We start from the raw sequence: 13,937 nt of genomic DNA, 5'->3' as shown, positions 1-13,937 counted from the left end.
TTTCAATTTTTTACTTTTGTTTTTATTTTTGGGGTTTTTCCCCTTTTTTCTGATTCTTCTTTCACAACATGACTAATGCAATGTTTAATGTGATTGTACATATGTGACTTATATCAGATTGCTTGCTATCTTGGGGAGGGGGGAGGGAGGGAGGGGAGGGAGAAAAATGTGAAACTAGACATCTTATTAAAACAAATGTTGGGCAGGTAGATGGTGCAGTGGATAGAGCACTGGCCCTGGATTCAGGAGAACCTGAGTTCAAATCCGACCTCAGACACTTGACACTTACTAGCTCTGTGATCCTGGGCAAGTCACTTAACCCCAATTGTCTAAAAAAAATGTTGAAAACTATCTCTATGTGTAACTGGAAAATAATAAAATACTTTTATGAAAAATAAATAAATTAATTAAAAGTGTCAAGTATCTGAGGCCAGATTTGAATTCAGGTCCTCCTGAGGGGGGAGGGTGAAAAAAATTAGAACTAGAAATCTTATAAAAATAAATGTTGAAAACTATCTCTACATGTAACTAGAAAATAATAAAACACTTTTATGATAAAAAGTTTTCCCATCTAGATGTTCTCTATCTCCCTGTCCTTTTTATAGCATTGTTATTAGTGCTAATAGTGATTATGATAATAATTATGCTAAATCTTAGAAATACAGAGACAAAGTGAAATATGTTCTCCTCTTTAGAAGTTAACTTTCTCCTTTGACCCAACCCAGTGCCTATCACAGTACTTGGCATCTGGTAGGCACTTAGTAAATGTTGATTGATTAATTAATACTAGACCAAATAACTTGTCCACAGATATGACAATGCACAGTATATATCCAGTAATATCAAGTAATTTCAAGGCAGGTAGAACAGGAAGAAAAGGAACACTTTGAGTTTTCCCAGCAATTTCCTTATAATGTCCCTCTGAAACAGTCAGTGGGATTGTTATTATCCCTAGCTAACTGCCAGTCATTCAACAAGCATTTATTAAATATCTACCATCAGTCAGACACTGTGCTAGCCAGACACTAGAAATACCAGAGAGATTCATGGAAGAACCCCTAAGGGCAAATGGAGTTTCTTGGATACTAAGTGACTGATTTCTGGTAACACAGCTGGCAAGCATGCCTGAGTCAGGCCACCCCTACTGATGTCCTAACTCTAAAGCCAGCACTTTAGTTATTTTTCCCCAACTCCCCTATATAATCACATCAGGTAAGAGGCACAATTGTAGAGATTTTTGTTTTCATATATGCGCTCTCCATCCCTTAACCTAGACACACAGACTTACAAAAACATTCCAGCTTGGAGCCCTCTGATGCTTTAAGTGGTGTATTAATGTCCTGAAGAAAGTAATACTCCTTCTCCTTCTATGTAATTTTGCTTGATGATCTCAAAAGCTCCAATGGATTCCATTATCTTTTCTGGGTATATGATTCCCAGATCTTTTTGTCCACACTCTAAACTCTTTCCTGATCTTCAGTCTAGCATTTCCAACTGTCTATTGTACACTTCAGACTGAATGTCTTGTAGACATCTTAATCTCAGCCCATCCAAAACTGAATTCCTTATCTTTCCAGCAAACTCTCCCCTCTTCCTAACCTCCCCATTGCTATCAAGAGTGCTACAATCCTGCCAGTTACCCAGACTTATGGCCCTCCTTGTCTTCTCTCTCTCACCCTCATAGCCAAATCAGTTTTCAAACCTCCATGGGCCTCATCGTCCTCATTTGTAAAAACAAGAGTCTTGGACTTGTGATATTTTAAAATTCTGAGTGATAAAGTTTCTGGTTAATTTAATAATTTTATTAATAAGGGCAGCAGGTTATTAATAAAAGGATGGCAATTTGGCAGTCTTTCTGAGACCAAACACAATGAGAATCACAGTTCATATACCCTTCAAAACAGTAGTTGATCCATCAAACAGTTATCAAATCAAAGTGATTAACATGATTGGAGGTGAACTATATTAAAATGAAGGGCTGAGTAACTCTTGAATAGGGAGAATATTTCTACACCAGATCACCCATAGCTTTCGGCTATCAATTCAAAAAAAGTATACCCTTTTCAGTGGTGGACTGAGTGACCCCTGGACAGAAAAATTATCTCTACTCAGACCACCCTAGCCTTTGGATATGCAGACAAAGGATCCATCTCCATGTAAGCTTGAGTAAAGGACAATGGTCTTCCCTAACGTAGATTCAATGCCTTCCAAGTTTGGGTGTCATCTTATCAAGATGAGAAGAGTTAGTGCAATTTCATTATCAGCAATGACTTTCAGGAAAAAATGGACTTAAAAGTCAAGATTTTGGAAGAAGAGGGAAGCTCTGAATCTTCTCAAGATATTGGTTATTAATAATCATTCCTCACAGACTAGATAGCCACTGAATTCTTTATCAGATTTATAGCTACAATTCTGTAGTGAGAATTGTCTAGAAGTCTGAAAGATGGTGATTTACAGGTCAATCATATAGAGCATTTTAAAAGCAAGACTTGAACTCAAGTCTGTGCAATCTGCTCAGTTTCCTCTACTATAACCTTACATGTTAGGTTTTTCACCACCAAAAAAAATGCATTATATTAAATCAGCGAGTACTTGGTGTCTGCTGAGTAACTCCCAGTTTTGACTTGAACAAAATATTTAAATAAATAGTGAGTCATGTGAAGTGAATATAGGGAGAGCAAATGATAAACAGCTGAGGTTTATAACAAACAGATGATAGTAGAATATCTTGATACCCTTCCCTGCTAAAACGACAGGATGAGAAACAGGGAATTTTTTGGACTTAAATTATTCAGATGCTACAGAAGCCGATGATGTATTGGAGAGGGAAATTAGAAAGGTGATGTCTCAAAAACAGTGCAGGGAAAACCCATAAAGTAACCAATAATGAAATATCCAATTGGGTCAAGGCTCCAAAGTGGAGAACTGATCCCATTAATTCCTATGAAGAGAAAGTAAATTGCACTGTGATCCTATCAGCTGACAGTTCCAGCAAAGAAGCACTACAGAGAGACTAGAGGAAAGATGAAAATTCCTCAGCATGCTGAAAGTCTCATAGGAATGGTGAAATTAATATCAGATAAGAGCCAGCTTAAATAAATATAAAAGATTCCACCCCAGCAGGAGAATCAGTCTAAGTACAAGGGGAACACTGTTTAAAGATCCATGAGACGAGACGATGGGGGAGGACATTAGTGGGTTGGAAATTGCTTTATTTTGTCAATGATTGCAACTCAGCTTCCCTAGGTTGGTCACCAGGGGCAAAGGCTTGAGATATGACAAAAACAAGCACAGGGCTGGGCATACAGGGCAGGTCCCCAGGAAGCTGGAGTAGATTTAATGAGCAAAGCCTGTACCAACTATCATGCATTTTACTTGTCTGCATGAGAGACATAATACCTGAGGGCATTGGAAGCCTCTTTGGTCATTTCACATGTGTCTTCATTGTTCATATGTTTATTGAGAATGTAGCTCAGAGCTTGGTAGCAAAAGATTATTATGTGAAACATGTCCCCGTGGCTGCTAATACCTTCCACTTTAATTTTACTAACTTTCTATGGGTCTTATTAAAAAAAAATCATGTTGTCTCCTTCATTAGGATATAGATTCCTTCGGTGTTGGGAGCAATTTTTATTGAAAAGTTGTTGTTATGGGGGGGGGGGGTGCAGCTAGGCGGCACAGTAGATAAAGCACCTGCCCTGGATTCAGGAGAACCTGAGTTCAAATCTGGACTCAGACACTTGACACTTACTAGCTGTGTGACCCTGGAAAAGTCACCTAACACTCATTGCCCTGAAAAAAATTGTTATTATTATTATTAATAATATTACTGCCTTCCTTTGCATACAAAGCAATTAGTACAGTGTCAGGAACATAGTATGTTTCTTGATAGGGGGAAGATAGATGGCTCAGTGGATGAAGCACTGGACTCGGAGTCAGGAAGATCTGAGTTCACATGTGGCATCAAACACCAACTTCATGACCCTGGGAAAGTCACTTAACCTCTCTTTGCCTAGAGACAGTTAGTTGGCTCAGTAGATACAACTCTTGGCCTGGAGTCAGGAAGACCTGACTTCAAATATGGCCTCAGACTCTTACTAACTGTATGACCCTGAGAAGGTCACTTAATTTCTGTTTGCTTTAATACACAGGAGTAGGAAATGAGAAACCATTACTATATCTTTGCCAAGAAAACACCAAGGCCAATATGGTCAATGAGGTCATGGAGAGTCAGGAACAACTGAACAAAAACATATTCTTGATAAATACTCATTGAATAACGCACAAATGGAAAACTTTCAGTTATCCAATTGTTACAAGTTATACCCTTTGGATTCACGCTAGCTTTACTTGAATTGAGAAGATGCATAATATCTGTAAATAAGTATGGGAGTAGAAAGACTAATTTAAAACGAATATAAAAAACCCCAACCCATATCTATTAGAATTATCCCAAGTGAAATGGACCATCTTGGGAGACAGTGTGTTTTCCCACAAAGAAAGGAAGTCTTTAAGTTGAGGATGAACAATCACTTGAGAAGGATGTTATAGAGTAAGGTCTGGGTTGGCTGCGACAGCTGCTGAGGTTCCTTGTAGCACTGAAAGTCTGCAATTTTTGCATTTGAGCTGAACGAATCCCTCGAATTAAGAAAAGCCATGTTCTAGAACAAATTCATTAGGGAAACTGGGTATGTAAAAATGGAGACCTGATTTGGACTAGTGGAAAAACTTAAATCAAGTTTCAGGATTCTAGATCCAGAGGCAGAAGGGACTGAGAAGAGCTCTAGATCAACCCAGCAATCTGCTAAATGAGAAAACTGAAGAACAGATCCTAAGTAGCTGAGCCAGGATTCAAACTCAGGTCCTCTCTCTCTCCCGCTCTTTGCCCTTCACTGCCCTGATTCTATTTTACTTGCTCAGCAATTACTTTATCATCTAAGCTGGCCGCTCTGTTAGAGCCTGTTTTTCTGGGATTTTTTCTTACTTTTGATCTTGATCTGCATGCTACATACACAGCCCCATTTTTTTTTTCCTTTTTGTATCATTCATCTCTGATGCCTCATTGAGGTGTGGAGGTCAATCTATACCACCTGAAAGCAAGCTCCTAAAAGGCCTCTCTTAGTTTTTCCTGGAGAGAGAGATACAGAGACAGACCGAGTACATGCCCACCTAGTGATTAGGGAATAGGTTCTTCACCAGGTTGGCCTCAGAGTTGGCCTCTGTTGTTGCAAACTTTAAAGACTCTCATTTGCAAATTGTATTGGTGAAAGATGTAATTGTAATTCTAAAAGCATTGGTGTATCCGTGTTGTAGCTGGCATTAAAATATTATCGATATGGGGCAGCTAGATGGCACAGTGGATAGAGCACAGGCCCTGGAGTCAGGAGTACCTGAGTTCAAATCCAGCCTCAGACACTTAACACTCACTAGCTTTGTAACCCTGGGCAAGTCACTTAATCCCAACTGCCTCACAATAAATAAATAAATAAACAAACAAACAAACAAACAAATGAATGAATGAATAAATAAATAAATAAATAATTGTCGATACTAAGAAAAAAGTTTCATACAAATAACTTAACATTCTTTGATACTCTTTTTGGCCATTGATTCTATATTTCTTTTTTTAATCATAAAAGTATTTTATTATTTTCCAGTTACATGTAAAGATACTTTTCAACATTTGTTTTTAGATTTTTAGTACCAAATTTTTCTCCCTCCCTCCCTTCCTTCTCCCCTCCCTAAGACAGAAAGCGGTCTACTAGAGGTTATATATGTACCATCCCATTAAGCATATTGTTGCATTAGTCGTGTTGTGAGAGAAGTGATTCTATTTTTCTTACATTTGTTGTGCTTGTGACCTTTTCCTCAGTTCCCTAAATCACGGTTAATTGAATCAATGTTCCACCGCCACTCCAATTTCCACCTTTACTGTCCTCCTCTTCAGTCTTTAGGGTTTGGCAGTCCTTTAGAAGCCATGCTTACAGAAGAGATTCATTTCTGAATCATGGTGTTTTCTCTTTCTAGACTCCTGAGGAGCTGGAAGATATTTCCGACTTGGAAGAAGATCATGATGTCCGCAGTCACACCAGTGTTCAGACAGAAGGGAAGACAGATCGGGTAGGTGCCCTTGAAATAGGATGAAGGCCTCTGTTGTGCTAGGGTTGTGAAGCCAGGGAGCTCATCAAAATATGGGTGGCCATGGCTGCTGTCATGCAGTACTGGGAGAAAACATTTCAATAAAAGACAAAGCAACAAAAAAGGGCTGTGTTCTTGAATAGGCCATGAAGTGATAAGGCGTCTTCATGCCTGTCCGGTTAGGGTTGAGGGATTGAAGAAGGGGAAGAAAATCTTCATTCCTTTGTGTTCATCTCTAAAGCTCTTAGAGAAGCTGTTTTGGATGAGTCACTGACTCACTCAACTTCCTTTCATTCTTTGGATGCCTAAAAAGAATATCAATATGTACTTGTTTGTTTAGAGTAGGAAAGCTAAACCATATGAAATCAGAGTTATGTTCTAGATGACACAGAAAAAAAAATCTCTTGGGATGAAAGCATCACCTGTCTGTCTCCTTATCTCCCTATTGAATTTCAGAATGACAAAGGGTTTTTGGATTTCCTTAATTAATCTTAAGATTGGGACCATATTTATCTATTTATTGCATGCCTATTATGTGCTTGTCAGGGTGTTATAATGTTGGTTCCCCCACAAAAAAAAAAAAAAAAAGATGAGAGAAAGAGTGGGAATATGGTGTCTAACTGAATCGTATAACACCAAGAAAATAGAATAATATTAGAATAAAAAAAGAAGTGCACATTAGTAGCAATTCCCATTCATGCATTATGTAGTTGTAGTTATTTTTGTTGAGTCATTTCAGTTACATCCAACTCTCTGTGACTCTATTTGGGATTTTCTTGGCAAAAATACTGGAGTGGTTTGCCATTTCCTTCTCCAACTCATTTTACAGAGGAAGAACTGAGGCAAACAGGATTAAGGGACTTGCCCAGGGTCATACAACTAGTATGTGTCTGAGGCTGGATTTGAACTCAGGTCCTAATATTCATTAAATAGAAAGCATTCATTAATGGTCTTCTGGCCATCTTCATGGTCATCTGTTGTACTCCAGTCTCTACTGCTAAATGGAAAAAGCACCAACTCTGTAGCCCAGATCTGCTGATTACTAAGAGTTCACCATATCTACTTTACCCTATCAAGACAAACGAGATGCTGTCCTCCCCATACTGAAGCTCATACTCTTTCGGACTCTTGCTTGGGGGAAAGTAATCCAATCAACAAGGCCATTCTTGAAAAGAGGATATCAATCAGTTGACCTAGGATTCCTCTCATCATATTTGTTACTTAGGTCTTCTCTTCTTTATATATGTCATCTTCAACTAGAATATAAACTTTTCAAGGGAAGGGACTGGCTTGATTTTGTACCCGTAGCTTCAGTACTTATCACAATAAATAATAAAGTCTTGTTAACTGATTGGCTTATTTTTAAAAAATCATTATTCATTTATGAATGAAGTGCTTTCTATATGCTAGGGACAAAGTGTGTAATAAGTGATAGAGAAATAACCTTTCACACAGGAAGACTGAGCTTCAAGTCCTGGCTCTGATTCAAACTGTTGGTGTGAACCTGGGCAAGTCACTTCCTTTCTAATTATCTCAAGCATCTCAGAAGGTGTAGTGTAGGTGGTGATCTGAAGAGGGAGAAGGAGTTTGCTCACAAAGAATTCCTTATGCTTATAAAATCACAGGTCTAATCCATCTGTCTCTCCATATGCTGAGTATACAAAGAAAAATAACAAGAGTCCAATTCCACGAGGAATTTTCATTTTGGTACAATATTTTACATCCTTTCACAATTCTGGGTTTTTTGGAGGGGAGTTGGAGAAGTAATGTGGTAGAAATTCACACATAGAAAGCTACAACAGACTTACAAACTAATATGTGATATGGTGGCCTTTAAAATTTAGTGTGGTACACAGGGGCCACTTGAAATAAGGGAAGGAGCACCTGCATTAAATCTTGAAGGAATCTATTAATTCTAAGAGGTTAAGGCGAGGTTGAACTGTGCTCTAGGAATAGGGGACAGCTTGAGCATAGACTCAGAGGTAGCATGTCCTATACCAACAAGTAGGCCACTTGGGTTGAAATATAAAATGTGCAATAATTATTGCGTAAGTTGGAATGTAGTCTGTGTTAATATTGTCATGAACCAAGTGAAAAGAAAGATTGGGAAGAGTTTGTGGAAGTGACCAGATGTCAACTTGAGTTCTTTATATTTCATGATAGAGAGCATAGGGCTGGGAAGAGTCCTATAATAATCTCTAACTCCACAAATTTTTATGAGAGCCAGAGCTGGAAATTACCTCAGAAGGCTTCTAGCCCTGTTCCCCCCAATTTAGAAATGACAATACTGAACCCCAGGGAAATGAGGTGACATGTCCAAACTTAACAACACTGTGGAAGTATAGAGTTTGAAATATGTGTGTGTATATACTCATACACCCATTTTACTGATTAAGACACTTCATTTGAAGAGATATTTGTTAGATATAATAATCAAGGCACTGTGCTAGGGGCTAGGAATGCAGGCGACTTGCCTAAGATTACATACTTTGAAAATGACAGAGCTATAACCCATATTTGGATCCCTTCCTTCCTTCCTTCGTTCCCTCCTTCCTTCGTTCCCTCCCTCTCTTCCCTCCTTCCCTCCCTCTCTTCCCTCCTTCCCTTCTTCCCTTCCCTCCTTTCTTCTTTCTTTCTCTTTCTTTCTTTCTTTCTTTTTCTTTCTTTCTCCAATCCATCCAAACACTTATACATATACATATTCATATACATATGTACATATTCATATACATATATGTGCATATTATATATACATACATGCACACATTTATACACACATGCATTCATTTTTTTTTTCTTACTGGAGCCCATTGATGAAGAAATCCCCTTTGAACATAGACTCCCTTGGATTTGAAGTCAGCAGAGACTTGGGTTCAAATCTGACCTCTCTCAGTTGCTAGTCATGGGACCACGGGGATTTCCTTTACGTCTCTGAGGCTCTGCTGCCTCATATGTAAAAATGCTGTACCATCTGCACTTGCCCAGGATTTTGGTGAGACTTGGACAAAGTCTGTAGAGAAGTTATAACAAAGGCACTTCAGAGAAGGTGACTATTATTGTTGATGAGATGCCTGCAAAGATAGTATCAGTATAGGGGTCAAAAAAAGATCTCTGTTTCATAATATTGAATCAAACCTTTGGTCCCCTCCTGGAATTCATGCTATTAAAACATCTATTTTTTCTTAAACTGGGAAAGCCTTAAGCATATTCTCTTGAGTACTGCCTTTTTTTTTATATATGTCCTCCTTGGGGGTTCTTCAAATCAAGGAGCCATTTGGTCAGGTTCATGCACTCAGTGCAGATAAGTATATACTTACACAAGAACCATGCTGTGAGTCTCCTAGTCATTTTTATACCTAGGGATATATGGAAAATACCCGATTTCTAAACCCACAAGCCTTTGCATTTCTCCAAAAGGTGATTATTTAAGTGAATTAATATGAGATCAACTGAATCAAGAGAGACAGAGAATTTCTTCTAGTGAATTGAAATCTAAGTTCAGAGTCAGAAAGCCTTAGGTTCAAAGCCTCTCCCTGACATTTAGTAAATGTGTGACCCTAGGGCAATCATTTAACCTCTGAGAATCTTAGTTTCTTTCCATGTAAAATGAGTATGACAGTACCTACCTCACAGAGTTGTTCTGAGTTCCTTTTACAAATGAAACAAATGGGGGCAGCTAGGTGGCACAGTGGATAAAGCGCTGACCCTGGATGCAGGAAGACCTGAGTTCAAATCCTGCCTCAGACACTTGACACTTATTAGCTGTGTGACGTTGGGCAAGTCACTTAACCCTCAATGCCCCACAAAAAAAAAAAAAGAAAAAGAAGAGTAGGAATGAAACAAATGTTCATAAAATGTTCTGTATATCTTAAAGTGGGATAGGTTAGATGTTTTATTTAATCCAAAAAAGTAAAATTCTGCTTTGAATTCTGGTAAGATGTTCAACTCTCTACACCTAATAGAAGATTAGAAAAATTAGAGATGGAATGCTGAAGGGGAGGAGGAGGAAAGAGTTCTCAATTTTCTGGAATAAAAAGTTGGGAGTTGAGGACAGCAGTTCCAGGTCTGCTTGTTGCTCACCTTCTTCCCCTATCCTTGTCCTATCCTTGAGGGTCCTGCATGTCAGTTTATAAGGGTGTATATTGGTGGAAGGTGAGCATAACTCACTGATGCATTCAGAAAATGTGTTTAATGCATTACACCTGTGGGCATCTCACTTCCAGGAAGGGCTGGGGGATGTCAACACAATTATATAAGATGCAGAAAACAAGATATTTGTGGTTAGAGACACTGTCTCTGAGAACGTTCTGGCTACTGCAGGCTTACTCTCTATAGAAACACATCTTAGAACACTCAGAGGAAAAGTTACTTGTGACTGGAGATACGCTCTGAGAACAGAGGACAAGACGTTTGTGGCTGGAGATACAGTTCTCAGAACATGCTGGTTATTACAGGTTAGCTCCTGTGGAAATGCATCTAATTGCAGAACACTCAAACAGCAAGATATCTGTGGCTGAAGATACACTTTCAGAAGATCCTGGTTACTACGTATTCCAGATATACTAGAACCAGAGAGGTAAATAGAAATTGAAAGAATCCAGTGATCACCATCTGAAAGAGATTCCAAAATGTAAACTCCCAGGAATATTGTGACCAAATTTCAGAGTTCCTAGGTCAAGGAGAAAATAATTCAAACAGCCAGAAAGAAAATATTCAACTATCATGGCGCTATAGTTAAGATCACACACGATTTACCAGCTACCACATTAATGGAGAGGAGGCCTTGGTATATGATATTCCAGAAGGCAAAAGAGCTGGGATTATAACCATGGATATCCACAAATTGAGTATAATCTTTCAAGGGGAAAATGGATATTTAATGAATAGAGGACTTTCAAGTGTTCCTGATAAAAAGTCCAAAGCCAAATGGAAAATTTGACATTCCCATTCAAGACCCAAGAGAAGCAGGGGTAGCTAGGTGGTGCAGTGGATAAAGCACTGGCCCTGGATTCAGGAGGACTTGAGTTCAAATCCAGCTTCAGACACTTGACACTTACTAGCTGTGTGACCCTGGGCAAGTCACTTAACCCTCATTGCCCTGCAAAAAACAAAACAAAAAAATAAAAACAATCCCCACCCCCCAAAAAAATACTCAAGAGAAGCATAAAAAGGTAATGTGGTACCAATATTAAGTCATATAAGTATACACACCTCTCTCACAAATTATGAGGAAAGGGATTTTGATGATCCAACCCACCTCCAAACCAAAGAAAAACTTTTCTTCTCTCATCAGAGTAGCTAACGGGCCAAAGAGGAGAAATCATTCCCTTTACTTTTATCCTAGCCAAGTAAACAACAGATACTCCAGGACATTGGAGTCAATGAAAATTGCTTCCTGCCAGCCATGGACCTAATCTGACCTCTGCTTCTTTAGGTGGGTAACTTGCCCACAAAGCCACTCAAATATTATTGTCATGAGCCCAAGCATCACCAAGGACATGGGCTTTTGCTGATGCCCAATCTCATCTCTAGAGGACCTAAGGATCTGGATTTGACATGGGCCAGCCCCTAGTACTCCAAAGAACATTGCCTTAAGGACCCCATGCACCATGGCAGTTTAGTAAATCTGTGGCCAAGGACTTGAGGGACTATGTCCTCCTTGAGGACAATTTTCCAGGCAACATGTGATTGTTCTTGGCATGAGGAACCAGTGGAGTATGTGGTGTTAGCAGGTCCTGGCAACAAGCATTGTTTCTGAAGTTAGTGTGTCTGTGTGTACTCTGAACAATATACTGCATGAAGTCTGAGGGGAAAAAAGAAGAATTACTTGTTTTTTGGTCCACCTACTTTACTCTCTCCATCTCTTTCATCAGTTGTTATCAAAATGACTATTGAGTAAGTACCAGGATAAATACAATTATGTCAACTCTCCAGGTCTCTGTAACATTGTTAATATTCATATGACCTCCCCAAAGGCAGATCTTAAACCCAGGATTGCCTTACTAGATAGACGGTTCTTTAGAGTTACTGTCGATGGAGCCTGTAGCCAACTTGAAGGCGAGTATCTCTGAAGCTAGCCAGGCTGGCCTTTAAGGGACAACCACTCAGTGCATTATTTCAATTGTACTCAAAATCTTTCCAGCTTACTATGTTCTCAAGTATTCTATTTTTGTTTTTATTTTTTGAGGCAAACAATGTTAAGTGACTTGCCTAGGGTCTCACAGATAGTAACAGTCTGAAGCCAGACTTGAATTCAGGTCATCCTGAATCCAGGGCTAGTGCTCTATCCACTGCCCCACCCAGCAGCCTCTTCTCCAATATTCTAACTTCCAAGCACATAACAGAAAAAGCACTGACTTGAAGTAACAGGACCTGAGTTTGCCACCTTGTCCTGCCTCTTACTAATTTGGGAAACCTTAAGTAAGGCACTTCAACTCTTTAAGCCTCCGTTTTCTTATTTGTAAAAGGAAGCCATTAGAGTAGATGACTTCTAAGGTCTCTCCCAGTTTCTAGACTTATGATCATATTATGAACCTAGGATAATCTCAATACCATGTAGAGGCATCAGAGAAGTGCTTTAAACTATAAAAGTGATCTATGACAAAATATAAATTTAAATCCAATATTTATTTGTTTTCTTTTGAGAACATTTTTGAACTTAACAAATATCATTGAACACATTTTAATATAAATCTACCAAGATATATAAAAACGACTGATATAAATCCAGTTATAAAACACGATTTACAGAATTAAAACAAGGAAAACATTTGGGGAAATTTTAACTTTTTATGCCTAAATTAAGTTGTAGGTTAAATATCATAACAGATTACCAAGGAATTACTTTTAGTAATAAACATTACCTAGAAGAATAAAAGGTCAGAGGGGGCAGCTGGTTGGCACAGTGGATAAAGCACCAGCCCTGGATTCAGGAGGACCTGAGTTCAAAGCCAGCCTCGGCCACTTGACACTTACTAGCTGTGTGACCCTGGGCAAGTCAATTAACCCTCATTGCTCTGCCCTCCCCCCCCCAAAAAAAAAGAATAATATGTCAGGAATCCCCAAAGAAAGCATGAACAATAAAGGAAAAAAATGAAGACATCAGGACTCAAACTATGCTACAAAACAGAGATCATCAGTACAGGTGTTATCTTTTCCTAAGAAATTTGTTATAATTATCTCGTAACTCTGAAGCAAGGCTTGTATTGCTGTTGTTGTTTTGTTTGCTTTCAATAGTTCTTTACAACTTAGTCCTTTTCCATTTTTAATATTAGATTATTTAAGATCTCAATTTGTTATTCTTTTCTTTTGGGTATTTTATATTTTTTACTCACATTCCACTATTTTGAGTATTATGCTTTGCTGGCAAATTTGTTTGTATAACAGGCCCTGAGAATTGTTTACATCTTCTCACTTGGGATTTCGCTTCATTCAGTTTTTCATTTTATTTAATTGATCTTCCCTCTTTTAAAAAAAATCAAACTGGTTGGCTATTTTTTTAATATTTATTGTTTAGTTATTTTCAAAGAAGCAGTTGTTTGTGAAAGTACTACTATATTTTCTTTAATTTTTCTATTTCTCCTCTAATTTTCAAGTCCAGGGTATTTTAACTGTACTGATTTGTCCTGTGACTATAGGGGCAAACATGAAGAATCAGGAATTATGCTTCTTCATCTCCTTATTCCTGAAAGAATCCAGGGGTACACTCCCCAGAGAGGGAACAGGTAGAACAGATGCATTTGGGGTTTAGAACATAGAGGCTTGGAGATAGTAGCAGATGAAGACTCTGAGCCCTTGGA

The 13,937-nt window shown here is 38.5% G+C and overlaps 1 protein-coding gene across 2 annotated transcripts in view; it reads left to right on the top strand.

Moving 5' to 3' along the window:
• The window catches only part of CTNNA3 (catenin alpha 3), a 2,043,451-nt gene that overhangs the window by 1,766,772 nt on the left and 262,742 nt on the right, over window positions 1-13,937 (top strand). For both annotated transcript variants that reach the window (XM_043982624.1, XM_043982622.1), the window contains exon 14: window positions 6,028-6,120. In XM_043982624.1, the coding sequence (XP_043838559.1) occupies window positions 6,028-6,120 (93 nt within the window). The remainder of the gene's footprint in view (window positions 1-6,027; window positions 6,121-13,937) is intronic.

The sequence above is a fragment of the Dromiciops gliroides genome, chromosome 2 (genome assembly GCF_019393635.1).
Source record: "Dromiciops gliroides isolate mDroGli1 chromosome 2, mDroGli1.pri, whole genome shotgun sequence".
Classification (NCBI taxonomy): Eukaryota; Metazoa; Chordata; class Mammalia; order Microbiotheria; family Microbiotheriidae; genus Dromiciops; species Dromiciops gliroides.
The sequence above is the reverse complement of the archived record's forward strand: the minus strand, read 5'-3'. Positions and strand labels throughout refer to the sequence as shown.